Here is a 23875-nt window from a genome sequence, read left to right as displayed (position 1 = left end):
TTTTGATAAAAAGCTTTCAATTTAAATGAGAATATATTACTCGTTTGTCACTAAAACTCTCATCATTAAACATTCTCCCACAATGACATTTTGAAAATCTAATAACTTTGTGTTAACAGTCACGAATGGATATGTAACGACACCTTTTATAATTATGGGAATGGTAGAACCACGGGATATCTGTACAATCAAGAAGCTATAACGTAATCAGCTTATTTTATTAATATTTAACTTATTTTACTATTTTTACTATACTTACTTAACATATTTTACTTTTATAATTAAAAATTGTTGACAAAATGTGTTGTCACAATTTTTAAATATTTTACTTACTTCGGTTGAATTTAATTTAACTTTATTTCAATGCAAAATATAAAAAGTAAAATTTACTTCTAAATAAATCGAGTGCTGTTCTTCCGTGCTTCTTTCAGTATACTTGGCTCTTGTTGGCTGCCACGTAATAGTCAGGCACGTAGTTTTTCCGACAGTTAATATTGCCTTCTCAAATTGCACGAGAATGCCGGAATTCTCAAGTCGCTTCTTTTCTAATTTTTTTATTGTAACGTCCGCGTTCCAAGGCCCGTAATTGACAATCGTTATCGTATAACACGTTTGAAGATCGATCGCAATGTAATCCATATCTGAAAACAGTTATTGCAATATTAATATTAATTATTTCACGAGTGCTGCAAATTTTGCTTCGTAACTGTTTGTAAATTAAATTTCAGTCAATTTGGAATTAATTAACTAGAATTAATTAATTTAAGAATAATCAATATTCTGCGTGAACATATACCTATGACATATTTAGCAGTATAGAGAAAAGGAATAACTGCGTTCTTCTGCGAAAGGGGATGTTTTATCAAGCTAGAAGTATTCTCTTTGATAAATCGAGTCGCCAGAAGTCTATCAATCGACATCTCAATGTCGACAATACTGGGAAATATTTCTTCGTATGAAATTAAACCCCATCCATCATCTTACAAATAATTAATAAAAATTATTTAACATTCTTTTTAACTAAATTAGTTTTCTACTTATGCATTTTGTTATTTTATTTTATTTGGAGATCTAATTATGTTTCATCCTCTTACATAATAAAATTCTTTCGTCCCATTCGGATATTTGACTCTTTGGCTTGTCATTGTCCATTGTAATATATTGCGGTTTTATTTCTCGTTTTTTCTGTAACGCAGAAAGCCACGTGAGGTATTAAATAACTTCATCACTTTTATGTGTGAGATTTCCTACCATCACGATATAGTCCGGACTTAGTAGTTGAACCGCTCGGTATCCCAATTCCGCAGAGTATTGCTTAGATATGTCACGAAAGATGTAGGGATAAACCTGTGGGTAACTTGTAATACCTTTTGCAGTTATTGTTAATGGATCTGCGTGAGTTACCTAAATATTAAGAATAATGATAACGCGATATGCTGTTATTTCAGTTAAAATTACATTTTTATATACAGGGACCAAGAAGTATCAAATTGGTAAATAAAATATTTTAATATTTCATATAAAAGTTGTATAATCTAAAAAAGGACAAATAATAAAAAAAATTATTTTTCGAAATCAATTGTTTAAAGTCTTATAAAGGTTATCGTCTTTTCTAACAGAATTATATGACTTTTTTTACATGATTTCTCCTTTTATTTTGCATATAAAAGTTAAGTTAAAATTATTGAAAAAGCAATAGTTTACAAGATTTTTTATACTTTATGTCCAAGAATTTACGTCTAAATAAAGTATAAAATATCTCGTAAATTATTGAGTGCTTTTTCGATAATTCCATCTCGGTATTTTTATATAAAGAATAATTACAGAAATTATTATATTAAAAAAAGTTGTATAGTTCCATTTTCTTGTTTTTAAGATGGATTAATGATCTGACACTTTTTGCTCACTATGTATAACAATTTTCAAAATTATTGCTTATAATAAAAATTTAAATTTAATTAGTACGTTATATTATAACACACTTGTAGCTCAAATTCTATTTCAAAAACTCCGAGCAGGGTGGGTTGGAATTCGATTGTAATTTTCAATGATGATAAAGGATTTACAGATCCTTCATTTGGTTCGATTGTTAATACGCTGATAGCAGAGTCGCCATCGTTTGTTTTGATTATTACATTTCTTTTGTCTATCTTGTAATCCAGGAATATCATGCTATGATTTTTCAAAGTGAAGTTTGACCGACACAGCTCGCCAAATAACTGTGTTATTTAATTGATAGATAAAAATTACTCAACTAGATAAAATATTGAACTAATTTTAAATGAAAACAGTACATTAAATTACTAAATTAATTAAATGTACATGTAAGTTAATTTATATGATTTTTTATTCTCTTACAATTTGGTAATTTTATGTTAAATTGATAATTTTATTTAGGAAAATTAATATAATTATATTAAAAATGAAATGCGAGTTTTGTCTGTGTCCAAAAAAAGAAAAATATGTTCTTTTAATTTTAAAATTAAAAAATAACTTGCCTGTTGACCAAAATCGATGACCCGTTTGTCAACGGAATACTGAACGATATCTGAGCTGGCAAACACATTAACTACTTCAGTAGGTCCCTGAAGAATTTCACAAAGCGCAACAACTTTGACCTGCATAGGCTCAGAAGCATGGAAAATGAAGCGCACATATTGCGAGGAGTATGGAACGAGAATGCCTTCGTGCGGGATGATATCAAGTATCTGGATAAATCATTAACTTCGCGGTTAGCTTTTTAACATTAATTTACTGTAAAGTCAATTTAATGTCTAAATAACCGGAAGTTTATTCATATACGTGCAACAGAAATTAATTTGATTTAAGTGAATTTCATTGGGAAAAGACGAACATCGTCGAGTAACTCTTTTGTAGGAAGCTCGAAATTTGGATCTATTAGAGCAAGAATTTCTGGATCATCTAGGTGTCGTAAATAGGATGTTTCTGTCGTTAATATAAAAATATTTCTTAATTTTTCCAGCGTTTCATCCAGCGTTTCTGACCGAACTTTTATTAGCAGAGTCTCCGACTCTGAATCTCGTAGGTCTATTGCGAAAAGTATGCATATGAAAAATAAAAGTTCTTAAAACTAAAACATTAATCAAGGTAAATCGTATTATAGTGATATAAAACATCTTTAACAATTAATAATAATTTACAATAAAAATATATTGAAAAAATTTGTAAAATAATAAAATATATTTTAAAATAAAAAGTATTTAATAATGCGTACCATATGATGTTGAAGTCGATAAATCGAGAACTTGACTTTCAGTTTCCTGAATCTCCGATTTATTTTTGATCTCGTAAGAGTAGGAATTAAATTTGTTATGTTCTGTGTTAATTTGTAGTTGTGTATGATTTGCGAAATTCTGTTAAAAGAATGCTTAGTCATTTATTATTAAAAATTATTGAAAACAATTATAACAAATTATTTGTTAAAAAAATTTGTTGTATAATAACTGAGATGTAATCGTAGTATATGTGTATGATATAGTTAAAATCTAAATAAACAAATAAATGATTATAGCAAAATATTCAATAAATTTTCTTGTGTGATTTTATACATACATTTTCTAGTTCTTTAAATTACGCGCCATTATTTTCGGTCTTGAAACAGTCGTAGTTCTTAAGTTGAATTAGATATGTATTAATATTATAATATTAATACATTATATATTTTTGCTCTAAAGTAATATTTTTTGCAACAAATTTTTTACAGTATTTTAAAGAGAGAAGAAACTTTTATTAACAATTATTAGCATCAGTATTATTAAATAATATTTAATATTATCATATTACTCTGGTTCAAACAAACTACGTTATAAGACTAAAAGTAATGACGCAATTTAAAAACTAGAAACTAATGAAGAAGGTTTAAAGAATTAGAAAATGTTATATAAAATCACATAAGAAATATTATTAAGTGCTAAGATCCCGCTATATATTCAATTCTTTAAATTTTAATTAAATTTTCTTTAAATTTTAATTAATTTTCTTATTTATTATATTTATATTTTACTGCACCTCGACTGCAACATTATGTGCTGCACGTTGAATTTCAATACTCTCTCCGGCCCATAGAAATTTGTATATTATAGGAACTGGTCCATTATTAGTCATCTTCAATGTTTCTTTTGCGGTTGAACCCGAAACACAATTAATAACCAAATCTTTGCAAAATAATGTAATATTTGGAAAATTTACCGCACCTTTGCATTGAATTTTGTCCTGAAATTAGATATACAAAATTTTGCATAGCGCGAATCGATTTTGAAATATATTACCTTCCCAATACCTTATTAGGATGCTCGTCATATTCAAACCAGAGCACGCCGCTATAATTTCGTGAATAAGGATTATCAGGATTTATATTTGGCGAAAATTTTATCGGAATCGTCGTTGTACTTCCATCCGTTAGAACAATTTTCTTTTTATGTATTAACTTTTTCTTATTGTTTATCAAATAAAAAGGAGGATCAATGTACAATGAAACGTTTAAATTTAATCGTGATCGATTTGTCACTATTAATTCATCTGAAAATCAGCAAATTGAAATCATTATCTTGTTTAGTATAATGTTGTACAAAACTGTATATATTTCAATAATATAAAAATCCTAATTGTTTATCAATTTGTCACATAGTGAAACTTGAGTGCTTTAATGCCTTGGAAGCTCTGGAGAGGTAAACAATTAGAATTTTTATATTAGGACATAAAATATAAAAATATCCAAGATTTTTGGGGAAAATATTGTCAATTATAAATAGTAATTTTTTACGCTAGTAAATTTTTTTAAAACTTTAGAATGTTTTTCTGCCTTTGAATGGGAAAATTATAAGAATTTGTATATTATAATTTTTGTCCCTAAAAAAAACAAAAAACAAAATGTAAATCTTAAAAACAAAATGTGTAATTTTTTATAGTACTATTGTTGTTATAATTTACAAAATATTTGTGTAATAATATTATTTACATAGATAAGGAAAAGATTGTCCAAAGAAAAGGAGGTAAATACAGTAGTAAAGAATATAGAAAGGTCTTTTATGTAAAAAACATTGCTAAATATTATTAAAAGTATAGATAATATTAAGCTAAAGTTAAATAAAGAGAAAAGGATGAATAAGATAAAAAAATCGAATAAAGCAAAGATTATTTAATATTTACAAAATAAAATTTCAAAAGTGAAGGATGATTCTCTCTACCTTCTCCTGATTATTCATGTTCTGAAATATTGCATTGCGTAACTTTTTCGGATAGTTTACCTCGCTAAAATAGTTTCAAACACGTTAGTATACAATTTTCTACCTGTCTGTTGCAATTCGTTTCCCTCGGGACATATATCAATATGAAAGGTTAACTCTCTTTTGTTAAACGTAATTCGTGGTTCTGTAAATGTAGCTTTAAATGTTGAGGTTCCGATCAATTTCCGCTTTCCTTGTCCGAATATCTGTTCAAATATATACCAATCTTCGACCAAGATTTCATTTCTTTAATGCAAAAAATATTTTATTTACATTATTCAAAATAAGAAATTTAATAATGCAAATCACTCATAAATAATATTTCTTGTTTTTAAAGTATAAAAAATAATTTGATTATAAAAATAGTTATAATTTTAAAGAAGCTAGTAAAATTGTATAATTCTACTTAAGATTAATATCTTCCTAATCAATATTATTTTAATTTATATTATGAATAAGAATAAAAAACTAAATCAAACTTACATATCCCAACATATCTTGCATTGAACTACATTAGCACTATTAGCTGGAATTTCTACGGTAGATGGCTCAATTTGAAATTTTCTATTATAATATAAAATTTTAGTATCCTGACTAAAGTTAAAATTAGAAATTTAAATAAAAATTATGCAATCACTTTGGCCAAGTTTGGCTTTTCTGGATGCGCACTTCTGGATCATTCGACCATATTATTTGACAATGACGAGTGCCAAAATTTTTTATGGTTATTGGTAAGCTCAAATTTTGGTGGCTGTTAAAATTAATAAAACGTATAATACGAATAAATATTTTAAAATTATGTTTTGTTAGTACTTCGTTATTAAAACAAGTTAAAGTTTTATCAATATTATGGTTTACCTAAAGAGAAAACCCATGTCAAATATTGGAAATATCTGCGGCTCAAAAATAATGCTGCAACCAATTCCAGTCGCAATTATATTAATGGAAATCGACCGACTGTTGATGACATGCACGATTATATTATCACTGTATTTACCAGTGTCGCACAAAAATAGTTTAACTTTAATCTCCGCAGATTCATTCGGTCCAACTTCACCAACAGTTGGCTCAACAAGCCACGGTGATTTTTTCGTAGGCTGAGTAACAGAATTTTTGTAACATTCTTTTATGTTCTTTATACACTCTGTGGACTTATTAACAGCAAATTATTTAAAAAGTATTTACTGATCCTAATTTAAATTGCGCTGGTATTGGCGAGTCGTTGATTATATGAAAATTCATAACTTTTTCTTGGAGCACATGCACTTCTCCGAAATTGAGACAAATAGGTTGCGCGGATACTACTGGTCCTTGGCCGTTACAAATAATCATACAAGACGTAACTGGAGCTTGTTCACCCATCGTCAGCATACTGAAATCGAGAAAATAATAATTTTTTTACTAAGAAGTCGTATGTTTCTGTATGAAGAATATTTCAAATTTCTACAGTTACTATAAGTCCAAGTTTTAAGAGTATTCCAAAATTCTTTTTCTTATCGAATTATATAATTACATCGTTCTGACTTTCCAAAAATTATTAAGCTAATTATTATACTTTAATGCTGTTGTTTGTCTGCCCAAATTTTTTGTAATAATCGTGACATCGATTGTTTTCGATTGTCGAGCTTTTAGAAAACCTTGGTATGATGATAGTGAATATACGATAGGTATATTTTCGGATATCTGGCGAACAATATCAATGCAATTAGGTTAGAATAATTTTGTTATTTTTAATAATATATTTTTGAATTATATTTTACAGAACAAGTATAAAGTATACATTTAATTTTCAAAATCAGTAGAATAATTACCGCTTGCGGCGCTATATAAAAATATCCGTCTAAATCAGAATTGTTTTCAATATTAATAGAACGAGCGTATGGAAAATTGATGAAGGAAAATCGAATATTGATTTCCGCGGGTTTAATCGATAGAGTAGCAATAGCGCCACAAAACGAGAGCGGTAGTATTACTGGATCTGAATCTGAATCCCACATGTCGACTCGCATATTTGCTCGTCCTGTTTGAACCACGTTTGCTGTATATGACACCTACATTTTAATATAGAGATATTAAATATCTATGTTACTATAAAGCTATTATATATTTAATATTTTAAAATTGTTTTTAAGTTATTTAATTAAAAGTTTTAAAAATTTTTAATTATGCTAAACAGTTATGGAGTAAAAACTATTTTCTATCTACGTAAAATTTTTTTTTGGGAGGAGAAAGACATAAATTAGCTTTTTACTTACAAGCAGTTACAAATTGTATGTTCAAAGGCGTCATTTGGTTTACCTTTAATTTAAGTGAACTGTGAGCCTGTACCACTCCTTTCTGCGGAGTAATCGTAAACTCGCGAGGATTAGTTGGAAAACTTGGTTTTACTTCAGACATAGCGAACTCTTCGCAAGTCAGGGGTGCATAATCACCATCCTCCATTATGGTTACACCGAACGTGACAGGCACCAGAGATAAATTACGAAGATTTATTTCCTGTCTTTTGCTATATCCTGCAAATGCATGTACAAAGTCGCTGTTTTCTTAATTAAACTGCATTCATTACTGTGGTCAATATACGTACCCAAAGCTGTTGTATCAAATTCGAGGCTCTGTTTATCGAAATGTAGCGTTGGACATACGACGCATCCTCTATAAAACAAAGAAATTTTATTAACGTATTATAATAAATTTATGTTGCATAATATTAATTTAAATATATTGAGATATTAAACGTTATAGAAATAACTTCTTTGTAAAATTTTTCCAGTAAGATAAGATAAAATTAATATTTGTACACAGGGTATCTAAGATACTTCTTGTAAAATAAAGAAGAACGGTTTTTCAAAAATTTTAAAAATTTTAACATACTTGATTTATTAATAGTATCCGCTTTTATCGAATAGTGATATTTTTAACTTTCAGTTTCGATTTGAAATAACCACACAAATTGCATGTTAAATTTTTTTAATGTAACGTGATACTTTTTATTGCATATCCGGAATATACGTAAAAAAATGAAATATTTGTTTCAAACAGTTTGTTTTAAAAATGCTCTATTAACCTCCATTAACTTTAAAATAATTTTAAAAATAAGTGTGAGAAAAAGATAAATTAAAAACTTTATAAAAAATTAATAAAGGCACTTTCAGAAAAAAATTTTTTGAGATAAATTTTTTTTATTTTTTTGAGTGAATCGGTGATAAAAAGTACTATGTTTCTTTTATTATACAAGGAGCATACTAATTATCTCACTTTGAACGTAATAATTTACGATTATTATAACATAATTCAATAAGTCGCAGATTTCTTATTTGATAATGCTCAAGTTCAAATATTTTATTAATAATTACTTGATATGCAAGGATAGTACTTCTAAACTTTCTTTAACGATAAAATCTATTCGTTCTACAAAGTCTCCTTTGCGATTTGAAGAGAACGATAAATTGAATGACTTATACTCTTCCGGTTTTAATGTTAGAGTACTCGGAGTAATATTGATAGTGCCACCAAAATCTGTTGATTTTTTTTGATATATCAAGGTACCACAAATGTGTCCACTATTTGCTGCTACAATCTGTGTGAAATATAATTAACTTAGATTTCAATAATTAATAATAAAATAAAATTATATCTGTTAGAAAAATTTATTAGAAAGATAAAAAATAAAATGCGGCATTGATTTACAATCAATTCTCTTTATATTAGTTTTCATAATACGATACAAAAAGAATACGACGTTGCAAAAATTCAGTAAACCTGTGACATAAATATTCATTATAAATTTTCATATACAAATAAATTTACTGACAAACTTACCTCGTAATTGTGCACAGAGCATAGAAAGATATTGCTAAGGTCGATAGTGATCACGTTGAGATGGAAAACTGGTCCCTTGCCAGTTCCACGAAGGCTACCAACGGGACGTAAAATTAAAGAGATAATTCTAAGGGAAAAGAAAGTTTCTAAAGATAACGTTATATTAGTTTTCTTGTAACCTCAGGGGTATCCTGTCCTCGCGACCGGTGACTTCAAGATAAGCAACGCTTGATATCTCACCTACTTCCATAGCTCGAAAAATCACCGTGATATCTACGGATGATTGAGGCCAAATTTCACCTTCCTAAAACATTAAGAATTATTAATTTAATATAATATTTCTGTTATAAATCTTAAATAATAATAAAAGGGTTGGCAAAGTTATTTTATGAAGTAACTTGTTACCATTACTTGTTACTTTTTTCTTCACGTTATTAAAATATTAGATAAAAATTTCTATAATAAAGTATGTAAATAGAAGCTGTCATTAATTCTATTTTGTAATCAAGGGATAAATTTCAAAATTTGATGTACTAACTTTTTATATTGTAGGTTGAAAAGATTCTTAAATTTTTTGGAGAAAAGAGAATTAACTTAGCATAGAAAACTCGAAGATGATGACATTTAGATAGAGAGAAGAAGAAAGAAAAAAAAACTATGATAGTAGAACAAAGTAGAAGTAGAGAAAGTCGATCATGTAAATATTTGTAAAATTAGCTGGAAAATTTAGAAGAAAAATATGGATGTTCAATCACTTGGTAAAAGGTGTCCTACAGGAGAGTTGCCAAATGCGTATTTCTTAAGCTATTTTTTTATTATATTTCGCATATGATTCTGTTTTAGATGTAAATCAAAGTTCAAAATCGCAGTTCGATGTTTCAGTTATCTGTTATTACATGTTAAATCTTTCAGTAATAACAAATGAATTTGTTATAAGCTTTTCTGTATCACGCTGCAAAAAATGTAATTTAGAATACTGATCGCTTAAAGCGTACTTGTAATTTTTTACATCGCATTTTCAAAAATATCGAATTTATGAATTAAAATAATTAAAAATATAAAGCAACATTATCAAATATTTATTTTGTTAATAATTTTTGAAAAAGCGTTTAAATATTCAATAATTAATAAATAATAACAATAAAAAGATATTGAATAGAACACCGAAATAAAATTAGCTTAAATTTATTTTTATAACTGACATATTTTTATTCATAGTAATTACTTGTTTTATTATTATTACTTATCAAATTCACGTTAGTATTATTTTTTTATAGTGAAATTTATGGTGGTACGAATTAAAAATCTTGATAGAGATTATAAAAAATGTCAATTTAATTTTAATAATAATTGTAAATATGCAGATACAATGAATCTAAAATATTTTAAAACAACAAACTTCCCCTTTTTGGAAAATATAAAATTTGAAATAAAATAGCATAATTACGTTATTATCAGCTACATAAGTTGATGAAAAATTTACATCAGATGTACCTGATTGTTCAAAATGTTGAGAGTATGCTCAAAACAAAATAAAATTTGTTATATTTTTCTATATATTATTTATTTTTTATTTACTTTTTATTTTTATCACTAAATGTTGCTTATATAAAGTAAAAATGTAAAATATTGAACAGGGTTACACTTTAGAAGACTGGTACGCACTCAGTAACTTTTCTCTTTGGAGAGAACTGGGGTTCTCGAAAAAAATATGAAGAGGTAAAAAGACGTCAGGATATATAAATTTGTTATTAGAGTTAGATTGGAATACACCGGGATATGTAGTGAGAGAGGAAAGACAAATTTGAGGAAAGAATTAGGGAGAAATCGAGTAATAAAATATTGACAGAATGCTTGAGAGAATTAAAAAGAAACAGGCAAAAAAAAGAGATGGAAGTTGGAAAGAGAATTATATTTTTACAGGAATGGAATATCAGGAAAAAAGCTTAAAAAGCTTAGAAAGGAAGAACACGAGACAGTAAATAAATTAATGAAAAGAAGCATAGAAGTTTAGAAATAAATACAATATAATATAATAAGGTCCAAAGTGAGCATAAGATCTCATGTGCGCAATTGACACTCGGACCTGTAGGTGGCTTATTAAGAAGCGAAACTCGGCCAAGCGAAACTCCACTCCATGTGCGAACAATAGGGACAAATAAATCGCACAATATAATAAGATCTAAAGTTCTAGATATGAAAAAAGTATAGGAGATTATACACACGACAGGAATTCCGAAATATTTAAAGAAGCGTTTGTTAAAAAGGTTTTCAAAAAATTGTAGCAAGATTCAAGTGCAGTAAAAGTAATTGTAAGTAATAGTAATTACAAAAAACTGCAAAAGCTACTATTACCTTAGGCGTAAGTAGGAAAGACATATGATCGTAATGGAAATTCTCATTCGACAAAGAAGCAATCTCGTCCGTGTAAATTCGCTGGCAGACAAGCTCGTGAATATCTGGCAGGCAAATATTGTAATGAACGAGATTAACGCGACGCACTACCTCCATGCTGTGCACCAGTTGAAATAGTTTCTTGTATCTGATAGGAAAAATCAAGAGATAACTAAAACGGATGAAACAATTTTGAACTAGAAAAACAATTGTGTTTTCGCATACTCTTCCTTGCGTTGTACGTCGGTATCGATGTCTTTAAAGCGCATCCATTGGAATCTCACGACGTGGTCGCTTCTGTTGTGTATTGTTAAAGTTTTACTTCTAGATAAGCCTAAATAAGTGTCTTCCATTCTGATACTACTTCTGTCAATTCGAATTGTGCAATTCATTGCTGAACTTCGTAATGCCAAGCAGAGCTTCTCTCCTATCAATTTAAATATTCCGGATTTGTTAGATTTTTATTAGTATTAACTCACCTGAGCTGAATAAGGCCCATCTATCTTAATTTTAATATATTATTTTTCTTTAAATTCTATTAATAAAATTTTTATGTCAATAATTCAAAATTAAAATATATTTTTTATTTAAATTATTTGTAAATATTAAAAAAAAAATGTTTCAAAACTCTGGATCTTATTGCATGCTTATGTATTTAACTAAGCTCAAATAAAAAATAAATTAAAAATAAACATTACCATAAAAAACTGTATATTAGCTTCTTGAACATTAAAATATTTTTTTATTTAATCATCTTTGAAATTTTTTTCATTTAAGCAATTTTAGTTTTTCAAAAATTAGCAACATTAAAATTAGCATCCTAGTGTAAATCCCAAACATATTTAGATACATTTAAAATACTGTTTCATACCCTCCGTATGGTAACAACCACCGTGTCACAAAATTTTATTTATATTATACTAAACAAATGTATTACTGCTGGTTTTAATTCTTTAAGCATTTTTTTATCGATATTCTGTTAAATATAATTGACACATCTTTTACATACATAGTTTAGGTAAAACGCGTTTTTAAATGATAAATTAAAAATCGGGCTTTGTGATGGGTTTTCTTTGGCTCAGGTACCTTATATAAATTAATGCAAAGATAATTATCGCATTAAATAATATATAAAGTTATACTTATTTGACACCTGATTCATAATTAAGGAAAAGATTTGCTTCAAAATCGCCGGATTTCTCTGATAAAAAGTTTGCAGTGAGTTGCATTGTTTCTTCTTCGCCTAATACTCCTTTTGACGGTTCAACTGAGAAACACGGACTAAAACAAAATAAAAATATAGAAATTATTATATTCTGTATATATATATATATATATATTATTATATTCTGTATATATATATATATATATATGTATAAAGATTAAAAATCAGGATTCAACTATTCAATGTTTATAAAAGTGTTTAACGAACGTACGTGGATTATATTTAAAATTCTACAAAATTTATTCTAGAAAATAATAATTTATTTAATATATTTAATATTCTGCTTTGCTTTTTCATCAATTTAAACTTATTACATTTTGATGTAAATCTCTGTAATTACATTTAGTATGACACACCTGTCTGAGCAAAAATTAAAGATCGCCGGCGCATCTCCTACGTTGCGTACTAAAATAGTCTTCGAGGAGGAAATTTTTACTGCAGTGGCTGGAATTTCGATTCTATCGGGAATGTCTAAAATAGGTCTTGGGCCAATAGCTAGAACAATATCAACCTTTATTTTTCCATGTTACGTGACAGTACATTATTGCAATATAATCCTATCCTCACCAATTACTGGAACTGCAAAGATCTCGGCATTATTGATAAAATCGACACGGTATTCGTAATCTCGTTTTTCCGTCGGGCTGAATCTGACGTTATAAATGTGAACGAGACCTGGAGCTACCATAGTGCTGTAATTCGACCCGTGATATTCCACGGAAAAGAAAGGATCGGGGTCGCGTGAGAGCTTTAGGTGCCGTGACATCTTCGATGCAATATTTAGAAAGTGGAATCGAGGTTAAGCTCATGAATATTATATGGCAACCGTGAGGAGTTTGCGTAATAGAACGTAACATGTTAGTTACATATTAACGAGATGTATAAATTAAAGTTGAAAAGATTTACTTTTGTCACGTTTCGAATCGTGAGCGTTACATTGTATAAATTGCCGGGAACAAATCGTTGAAACAGAACAATGCTGGGCGAAACTCTAAAGGAATGGCTCTCACAATTGCCGTATAAAGAGCGTACATTTATACTGCGGCCTGGTTTCAGCAAGTAATTAATCCTCTCTTGAGTACACATTAACATCTGCTTGATATATTCCGAAGGAGCCATGATATACTACAAGAACATTAATAAAATTGATAAACGTTGCAACGTTGAAACTTTGTTACTTATTATTTAATTTTAAATATTAAACTATAAGCTTACCTCCCGTTCTACCTGATCGCGTGATTTGCCGGCTATTGCCGTAAATATTTCCACAGAATTATGTATAGTTGGGTAACATGTAGTCAGATCTTTTTCCGTATCGTCCATTTTTTATAATTAAAATTCTATGAAGTTGATGTATTAAATTATTTTTCATGAAGAGTATCGAAACTCTTTTTCACCAAAATCGCTGACTCTTATTAAAATAATGTTTTTACTTACCAACATAACATTAATATGCACTGAAAGTAGTTGAATATACTATTACTTGAAGTATAAAATCGATTTTTATATTTATACTCTGTAAATATACAGAGTGTCTCGAAATTCACAAAACAAAATATTATAAGAAGTTCAGTTTTAAACCTCAATATCTCAAAAAATTATTATTTGAAGTAATAATTTCCAAATAACTACTTCATTTAATTTTTCGAAAAATGCTTTGATTTGCAAATCTTTTGGGACATCTTGTATAATCTTTTTATATAATCTATATAAAAGAGGTAGTTACTTTTAATAGTGATATTAAGAAAAATAGAAATATGTTTAAATAATACAATTACGTTGAGAAGCACATTTTCTATTTTCTAATTATCTTTTTGTAATTATTAAAATTACTGTTTTATTACATAGAATATCCGACTAAATAAAAATCATGCAATAGGATTATAATAACAGGAACAGGACAGCAGAATAAAATGCACAATTTTTTTAAGTAATCCGCATTCTTTGTTTCAATTTCTTTAATGGAATAAGAAATACTCTTTTGTAATACAAGTAATAGACACTATTTCTTCGGACGTGACTTGACTATTCGTTCCAACACAACACTGATCCAGCAGTGCTATGGGGCGATACAGTCGATATAAGATTATAAGGGGGAGGGCAGAAAGTTTGTTGGAATCCTAATTGATCATGAGGAATAGGACAAACATTCCGGGCAGTTGGATTTCCTCGATTTATGTCCATCGGCTGAAGAGCTGCAGGATAACAAGGAGCCGTACCACATGCATAGTCCTTTAAACGTCGTGGCATGCAACCACGTGGTGGACGGAGTGATGATGAGTCACATGGCATCTTCGACACGCAGCAAGGATCGCAGATTCCTTTTGAGCAACACATCCCCGGACAGGGTCCTAGAGGACATCCTAGAGGAGGGCAGCTCAAGTTGCACACCTCAGGTTCGGGCTTCCTGGCAAACAGAAAAGAAGGAATATACCGTTCCTTGACTATTTTTTCATTAAATATTTGGTCGGATATTCTATTTAACGAATCCATAATTTTAATAATTATTATAAGGTATAAATAGAAATTACAAGTATAATTACTTACAAACTTTCTATTTCGCATATAATTTTATACATTTCGTCCATAAAATTTTGTTTTTGTTTGCACCTAGCCATGTTGAACGCACTTACAGAATTTTGCTTAAATTTTAATACTAGAAAATTTAATTTGTGTCCAAACTTGAAAAATGACAAATTTTCCTCCTTGCTATGTTGAATCGATTCTATATTATATTGCTTACTTCACATTGTTATTACAAATTAAAAAGTGAAAGAAAAATGTCAATAATTGTTTTTTTCATAACAAATTTTTACAACAAAAATTAATTAGATCTACTATATTATGATATTATTACTAATATTCTATTATACAGGATATATTAGTAGATAACAAAAATTCTAGAAAGTATTCTTATCGATTAAATATACATATATTAAAAAAGATTTATTTAAACATGGGTTTAAAAATACTTAGTTTTCAAGATGCAAGGAATTTTATTTTGAAGGGAGAAATTTCTAGAATATTTGACATTTATTTTTTTATATTCTATATATTGCACCAAATTAAAAAGATTTGATATTTTTAGAAATTTGTTTATACTTTCAAAAAGTACAATTTTCGATGGTTTCCATGTTTAAAGCATACAATATAAAAAAGAAATAAAATAAAAATCTCGTAAAAATACATATTGTATCAAATAAAATAAAAGTTTAAATAAAACTTTGATGTTACAACATACATTTGCACATCGACGTATATAAGAAAAACGGTTTTTCATCATATAACAAATTTGTCATATTCACACATAAATAACATTACTTTCCTGATTTAAATATATAGATCATATCAGATTGATTATGCATTTAACTTTTGCGTCAGATTTTATCGAGTGATTTTGCGCGTCTATTATTTAATTTAGCTAAATTTAACAATATAATCAAATATATAAAACAACACACTTTTTACACAAAATAAAAATATAAATATAAGAAGATTAATTTAAAAAAAAAACACTGCCATACACATACATTTTAACGAAGACACATAATTATAAGCAAATTTTTTTAATTTATCGCGTTATGCGCAGAAGCAACTTTGTTTTGTAAAAGCTGTGTTTGCGCATAATGTGATTGGTTAATCGATGAATTGAAGCAGTCGTCTTTTCTTATACATTTTTCACGCAGGATATTGGAGATTCGATTACGCAAAACGAGTTTAATTGAAATAATTGATATGTTCTCTAACATATTCTCGGAGTTTGCACGTGTTTGCTCGCGATTAATTTGTTCGGTGAACCGACGAGATTGTTGAGGGTGCATTCGGGTTTCCTGGCGAGGTACGTGATACCTCCGATGGTCCTTGTCTCGTGGATTTCCGGTTGGCTGTAAGCATTCATTCCCCGCATCGCTTGTACACCACTTATGCATTTCGTTGCCTCTTCGGCGTTCGATTTCTCGCCGGTATCACCGCCGGGGCGATCGATTCTCGTCGCGCCCGGTGCAGCAGACCGTCGCATGCACGCGACATCGCCCTGGCCCCCATTGTGACCCGGCAGGTTCTGTCCGTTGAGATAGTATTGCTGCATCTGATAATAATTGCAAGGTGGCGCATTTCCTCCGTATTGGGGGATCATATTATTGTTGCCATGGTATCCTTCCACTACAGACATGTTCTGTCGATCGTAAGGAATTAGTTCATTTCGCGCGTGGGAAAACGCATCTTGGTTTTGCAAAGTTGCTACCATGCCGTTTTCCTTTTCAGCCTGAATGTTGTAACAATTTCTCACATTCTGCTTTTGGCGCGGATACTCCGACATTAATGGTTCGTTGGCCCTTTTAGGTTGCAGGATACGCGCTGGCGGATTGTTCGGATTTCTGTTGTTCATCAAACCGTTTAACGAGACTCTTTTCTGAGATTGCGTGAGGGTTTCTGTAGATGGTCGCAGTTGCATGTTTTCCGGAATCTCATTAGAATCCTGAGTACCGTTCAGCTTGACAATAGGCTTTTTCTTGGCCAAATTAGCAAGGTACTCGAGACCCTTTCTACTCGATGGATCTTTCAGTGCCGCCAGCATCTTCTGAATGCTGTCTGGATCTTGGAGACCGTTATTGCGCTTTTGTGGACAAATTATTTCCTTGTATACTCGCATCTTTAGCAAACTAGAAATCTCGATTGGCTTTACGTTTTGCTGGTAAAAGTATGTGGGATCCATCGGTGCTTTTTGATTGTCAGTCTGATTCAATGAAATTTGACTTTGTTGCTTGGGGCAAACTTCTTGCGGCTCGGAATGCGGAAAATACGAATTATAACGCATATTGTATGGATATTGCGCATACTTATAAATTGGATTTGGAGGACGATACATGTTGTTTAATGCATTTTGCTGATGATTATACGAGTAACAGCCGATATGATCGCATGGTGTTTGATGGTTATTTTTATATGGCCAGTTGTTTGCTTGCCATTGTTGCTGACAAGGATTCACCTGAACGTACATTTGCTGAGGCAAAACTTGATTGCATATTTCCTCCTTTTGTGAATGATAACTCTTTTGTTGATCAGCCATTTTATTTATTTTTTCCGGCGATTTATCGTTCATTAGATATTGCTCGCTCGAAGCTCTCTGCTGTCTCTTCATTCTTTCAATATCGCTATATGATATCTGCGGTGGTGTAATGTGCACCATCCATTCCGGTTTCTCGTTTTTCTTTGTTCGTCTACGCTCGAGACGAGTCCTCTTGACCTCCTCCGGAATATCTGCTTCTTGTTGGAACTGCGCGACGTAAGCTAGATGCCTTTTTTGCTCGTTCAGTAACGCGTCGAATTGACGGAGCATCACCTCCTCAGGTACACCCTGCTGCCTCATAGTAGAAACCAGCAACTCCTGATCGCGAATCATATCAGGTGTAAACTGCAGCGTCTTCCTCTTTTTTTGTTGAACGTGACCGACTTCTGTGACCGAATGACCAGTAGGTTTATTATTAGCCTGATTCTGTGACGGATTATATTGACTTTGGCTCCCAAAATTTTGCTGGATGAAATTTCCATCGCGCGCTTGATAATAATGCTGCCACTGTGGCTGATGCTGCTGATGCAAATGTTGCTGACTTTGATTCACTGTTGGCATCCATTTCTCGTTTTGTGACCACATACGTTGAAAGTTACCAGGGTACCCGAGATTCTGTCGATTAATAGGTAAATTATAATGCATTAATCTCATTTGATTCACTGTCATGTCTTGCGGAGAGGTCATTCCCTGTCCAGCGACTTGCGTGACAGGCGACTGTTGATTGTAATGACTGCACTGCGTTTGCGAATTATTGTGTACATGCTGCTGCTGATTGAATATTGACTGCGCTTGATTGACCGCTTGTGGCAACATTTGTTGACTATATGCATTGTGCTGCTTTTGCTGACTGATCTGGTGTGGATTCTGTTGGAATGGAGCTAGAAACTGAGTGTGATAGACATTTTGGCAATTACCTGCGGTCTGATTCAGTGGCACACTAGCATTTTGCGCAATTGTCGCTTGCTTTTGTTGCTGCATTTGCATGAATATTTGTCCATGATTGGATGCATTATTGTCATTAACCGATTGCTTCTGATAATGATTGTCAAGCGTGGAAGGTTTATTGGGATTTTGATTAATAACCGCGCGCGAATCGTTCAAGAATAATTGTCCTTGCGTTTGCGGCATCGCAACTTGTGTTGAATGGATTTGTCTAACCGGCTGATTAATTATCGCGGGCGAGCTTTGAAGTGATCGATTGTGGATAACTGCTCCTTGGAGGATATTTGGTACGAACGGACGGTGCGCTTGTCTTTCGGGAGACGCGATTCGTCGAGTCAGCATGCTTTCAGAGTGTGGATTTGTTTGACAAATCTCCTGATGGTTAGCAGCAACCTGTTGCTGACTTGTGCTGGATATGTTTTGCGACTAAAAGTACATAAAACCCATTATTAAAAATTAATTAATTAACTTGATAACATTATTTTTGCTTTTGTAATATATAAATGTCAAATTTTTATAAAATCTTATTTTTATATATTTTTAACGTATCTTCAGTCGATCTAATATTCACATTTCTCTTATTTTACAAGATTAAATTAAATCATAGATGAATTTATAAGACCTGGTGTTAACGTTGTAATATAAAATTAAAAATTCCACGAATCTCTTTAAAATTTACTTTTAATTGTTGATGCGGCGACAATTGCCCAGAAATAGCGTCACCGCGTCCATTATTATTTCTAGCAGAGGAATTTGTGTAAAAAGTTCCGGTTTCTTGAGGATCTTGCTGCACGATTAAAGCGGCGATAGGCTCGGGCGTGAACATTGGTGGATTGTCCATTTTCTTAATCTCTTCAGCAGGGAAAGTCTTGAGCCTTGGCGAGGAAATCGAACGTGCCTCTTTCGATCTATTGCGGGAATTGAATCTGGTTTTCGGAGGCTGCATCTCGTCCGGTAATACCATTCGATCTTTCGATTTTGTAAACTTGTCCGATGAATTTGAATTGTGCAAATTTTGTACGGATGGCGATTTTACAGATCGCGAGCGTCTTTGATGTTTAGCACTGGTAGATCGTAAACTCGTCACGCTCGGACGTGCAAACGATTCTTTATGTCCAGAATTCTTCTCAATTAAAACTTTTCTGTTGAGAGAAGAGTTTAATGAAATGAGAAACTTTTATATTTATTGATCTGACACATGGGTTTCTTACAAGTGCGAAATACCTTACCTTTTTTTCATCGTTAATTTTGCTTAGGCGCTAATTTGGGAAACGCGACGTGTGCTGTCAAAAAATCATTACTATTAAATATAATGAGAGATTTCTTAAACCAGATTTTGTATTATCGCCGAAAGAAAATCGCGAGTTTTGATGTGTTGAAAAGAAGAGGGACAAGTGCGTGACTAGTTGCTATGGATACGTGTTGCTTTTTTATAAATTATAATTTTATACATATGTCATTTAATTGCAAAAGATAAATATATATTAATAAATTCTTTTTGTCTTTCTCTTTCTCTTGTCTAAGTAATTAATGCATCCATTAGTTAAAATTACAATTTAATTGTGTTTTTTATGGTTAAATATTATATGTTTATAAAAAATTATAATTTATAAAACAAATAAAGGAAATTAAGTAAAGTATACATAAGTATATTTAATTTTTTAAAAATTTATATGCAAATAACAAAATAATAGAGAAATTACAATTTTGTAAAGAAATATAAATTTTTACTCTATAAGAATAACAAAAACAGATCAATGAGCAGACAATATTTTTTAAATGTTTTTTAATATTTTTTAAATAAAATTTTATCAAAAATATATTTAAAAATTATTGTCTTCTCATTTAGAGATAAAATAGAATTCCAATTTTATCTTTAATAACAAATTTACAAATTTTTTTATTCTTTACAATTTACGGATACAGGATATATAGTATTTTATAATGTATTAGTAAAGTATAAGACAATTAATTAAAATTTATTAACATGAAAGAAAAGACAAAAAATTAGACTAAAAGACTGACAAGATTCAGTTAAAATCGCATTTTACCGATCCCATTGTTCATTATTTCAAAATTTAAATCTTGTTAGTTCGTAGATGTTAATTTCATCTTTCTCGAAAAAATTCTTTTTGATTTAAATTTAATTTTTAATCAATCTTATTTTGATTCGTTTTTACGTTCTTCTTTCCCTGTAAACAGAAAAAAATAGATTATTATGTTAAGTTATTAAAATATTATATAATTGTGCAAAAAATAAATAATATATTAAAATAATACTATTAAAATTGTTTAAAATTTTTAAAACTATTAAGTTTTAATTAGTTAAAACTTTTATATATTTATTAACTTTTAATACAAGCTGGCTAAACGAAACACTTAAACTGTAAGATTAAAAATAAGAACGTTTAATGAAATACATATATTTATAAAAATAAATATGTAAAATTATAATTTATATATTTATTTTTATAAATATATGTATTTCATCAAACGTCCCAATTTGTAATTTTACAGTTTAAGTGTTCCATTTAGCAAGATTGTATTTTTTGTTTCTTATGTACATTTGTGACACATACTTTGTATGCAGTTGCATAATTAGTGTCCAGTCAGTTGCCAATTAAAGCACCGTCACTTAGCAGGGAGGACAAGGTACTGTGAAACAAGAAACTTACATTAATTTCAGTAATAAATTCTAATAAAGGGAAGTACGGTGATAAACTGACGGCATAGCTGGGGTTTACAGGGCGAGTTACACAAGACTGGTGGTGGACAAGGGACGCAGTTTGTGTTGCAAACGTAAAGGCAGGGTGGTGGACAGGGTGTAGGCGGCAAATACGTCATTTCCATTTTTGGAGGAGAAGACATGCAGGTTGGGCAGGGTGGCAGATATACCTTTCTCATAAAATTTTTCTCAGTATTTATAATAAAAAGTTATATATATATATATATATATATATATACATATATATAAAATTAAATTAATAAAAAAATAATATCAGAATAATATATAATAATAATCAGTTACATATATCATCTTTTAAAAATAAATTTATCTTAACATATATTGTTTATGTGATCAAAAGCGAGAAATGATATGCAATAAATTAATTACTATGTATAGCGTTTTATTTTTTAGTTTTTCCTTAAAAATTAAAAAAGTATAATAATTCCTCAAACCTGGAAAATACACGGCAAATTGAAACACATCCGTTCGACGTGTTATTTGAAAGTATAAAATATTTCTTGAAATAATGATACATTTGTCAGCTGTCAAAAATTTTTCACGGCGGTTTTGACAGCTGAGAAATGTACCATTATTTTAAGAAACATTTTACACTTCTATATAACATATCGGATAGATGTATCTCAATTTATCGCATATTTTACAAGTTTCAGAATTACTTGTTTATTATTTTTTGTTTATGATGTTATAAATATCTCATTGCAAGAAAGCCGAACCTTAACAGTATATTAACCATGTGTTAAGAAAAGCATTTTTTCCTTTATTAAAATATGCATACCAAACTGATTAGAATAAATTTCTAAAGAACAAGAATATTAAAATATTCTTCACAAACTCACCACCGTCTTAGTGGGTTTTGGTATTGGAGGCGGACAAGCTATTTTATATTCGACACGAGGAGCACGAGGTATGGAAGGATAGCTCACTGGTGGAGTACAACAAATTACAGAGCATGGAATTGGACATCTTGTTGGTAGACAGGGAGAGGGGGGAAAACATAAATTCTGGCAACTGTTAGATAATTGTATAAATAATTGAATGATTAAAAATAATTATTGCAAATTAAAAAGTAAATCTATAAAGATCAAATATATTAAAAGTGTATAAAAATATAAAAATGTTTATTTCACACAGAAGATCATATTTATGAACTAATTAAAAAATCAATTTAAAATAATTTTCGTTTTATATAATTCTAACAAATATCAAGTTATAGTTATACTGTATAGCGAGTGTATAACAGTTTTATTATAGAATGGGAAATAACTTATAATAATATAATTGTAACTTGATGTTCACTGGATCATATAAGTAAATACTCTAATTAATTAAAGCTGTGATATAAATAATTTGAGAATGATATCTGTGCTAGCGTATTACCTTTCATTATATGACTACATGAATTATTTGTTGAATTATTCAACTAAGGTATGATTTTAATTATAATTTGTAATCTTATATAGATAAAATTGCATTAACATGCAATACGTTTTTAAGATAATTATTCAAATTAGCTACCTTAACACCGATTTTGATAAAATTGTGAAATTGAGTAAAATAAGTTTTACCAGGATAATAGATTCTTACTAGAACTTACCTAGACATGATGCTAAAAATGTTCTAGGCAATTATTGATAACGTTAATTTGTATTTGTTTAAAAATTCAATAATTGATATTAATTTATTAACAATTTTTTTCCGATCAAGTGACCAATTGCACTTGTCGCCGTGAAAGTTATATAAAGATACTTGAAATTTTGTCAGTTGTGATGATAAGAAATACTTCAAAATTTTAAATTAGCTTCTCATGTTTGTGAACTGATCAGCTAAAGATTATTTACCTTGTAACCTTGGCAATTCATAAAAAATCGATTGCCAGTTTTCGCGGAGTAAATTACGTGCTGGAATCATACACGGTGATTCCTATATTTCTCTTTTTTATTTCTAAATATACAAAAGTGCGGCTGATATTTGATTGCTTGTATTTACTGAATTTAAGGAGATTAAAAAAATTATGATTAAATATTTTTAATTAATAATGTTTTATACAAATTAGGAATACACTAATTAAAAAGAAAAAGTAAATGTGGATAAATGTGTGACAGTTGATAGTTTTATGATTTATGCTAATTCTATTGGATTTACTCTTTCTTTGAAAATAAGTTTGGTTATTAAAAGTAAAAATAATGCCGTTGGCAGAAGTAAAAATTACTGGCGTTATGTTTTGTTTCTTCCACCTGTGTAAACAATCCCAAACCAGTAGACGATCCCAAAAGTCCAAAATGTCATAAAAATTTTCAGGTTTGAAATTGTGACATTTCAACGTTACCGCAAGCTTGTAGTAACATTGCAGAAATCTTTTGTAACTTTCACACAATATTACAACGTAAGGTTTATACAATATTTCTTTAATCTTTCAATGCAGGATTATG

At 29.8% G+C, this 23875-nt stretch overlaps 4 protein-coding genes across 4 annotated transcripts; all 4 read right to left on the bottom strand.

Moving 5' to 3' along the window:
- Nucleotides 1–36: 36 nt before the first annotated feature.
- LOC120358116 (hydrocephalus-inducing protein homolog) lies at nucleotides 37–6584 on the bottom strand. The gene is made up of 14 exons (XM_039450847.1): nucleotides 6432–6584; nucleotides 6105–6343; nucleotides 5884–5997; nucleotides 5311–5492; nucleotides 4301–4539; nucleotides 4030–4233; nucleotides 3236–3374; nucleotides 2855–3048; nucleotides 2499–2708; nucleotides 1252–1404; nucleotides 1095–1185; nucleotides 797–979; nucleotides 391–641; nucleotides 37–180 (listed from the first exon to the last, which is right to left on the bottom strand). Exons 1-14 carry the CDS (start codon nucleotides 6576–6578, stop codon nucleotides 37–39), a joined length of 2490 nt encoding a protein of 829 aa, XP_039306781.1. The 5' UTR covers nucleotides 6579–6584.
- A 7884-nt stretch (nucleotides 6585–14468) lies between these two features.
- LOC105203839 (keratin-associated protein 10-6) lies at nucleotides 14469–15471 on the bottom strand. The gene is made up of 2 exons (XM_011172760.3): nucleotides 15232–15471; nucleotides 14469–15091 (listed from the first exon to the last, which is right to left on the bottom strand). Exons 1-2 carry the CDS (start codon nucleotides 15300–15302, stop codon nucleotides 14710–14712), a joined length of 453 nt encoding a protein of 150 aa, XP_011171062.1. The 5' UTR covers nucleotides 15303–15471; the 3' UTR covers nucleotides 14469–14709.
- A 276-nt stretch (nucleotides 15472–15747) lies between these two features.
- On the bottom strand, nucleotides 15748–19937 carry LOC120358115. Its single transcript, XM_039450846.1, has 3 exons — nucleotides 19927–19937; nucleotides 19377–19839; nucleotides 15748–19123 (listed from the first exon to the last, which is right to left on the bottom strand). The coding sequence occupies exons 1-3, from the start codon at nucleotides 19935–19937 to the stop codon at nucleotides 16427–16429; spliced, it is 3171 nt and encodes a 1056-aa protein (XP_039306780.1). The 3' UTR covers nucleotides 15748–16426.
- Nucleotides 19938–20557: 620 nt separating this feature from the next.
- Nucleotides 20558–23875, bottom strand: LOC105203840 (small proline-rich protein 2B-like). The gene is made up of 5 exons (XM_026135816.2): nucleotides 23041–23875; nucleotides 22283–22454; nucleotides 21424–21592; nucleotides 21277–21352; nucleotides 20558–20889 (listed from the first exon to the last, which is right to left on the bottom strand). Exons 1-4 carry the CDS (start codon nucleotides 23046–23048, stop codon nucleotides 21333–21335), a joined length of 369 nt encoding a protein of 122 aa, XP_025991601.1. The 5' UTR covers nucleotides 23049–23875; the 3' UTR covers nucleotides 20558–20889; nucleotides 21277–21332.

The sequence above is a fragment of the Solenopsis invicta genome, chromosome 6 (genome assembly GCF_016802725.1).
Source record: "Solenopsis invicta isolate M01_SB chromosome 6, UNIL_Sinv_3.0, whole genome shotgun sequence".
NCBI classification, from domain to species: Eukaryota; Metazoa; Arthropoda; class Insecta; order Hymenoptera; family Formicidae; genus Solenopsis; species Solenopsis invicta.
The sequence above is the reverse complement of the archived record's forward strand: the minus strand, read 5'-3'. Positions and strand labels throughout refer to the sequence as shown.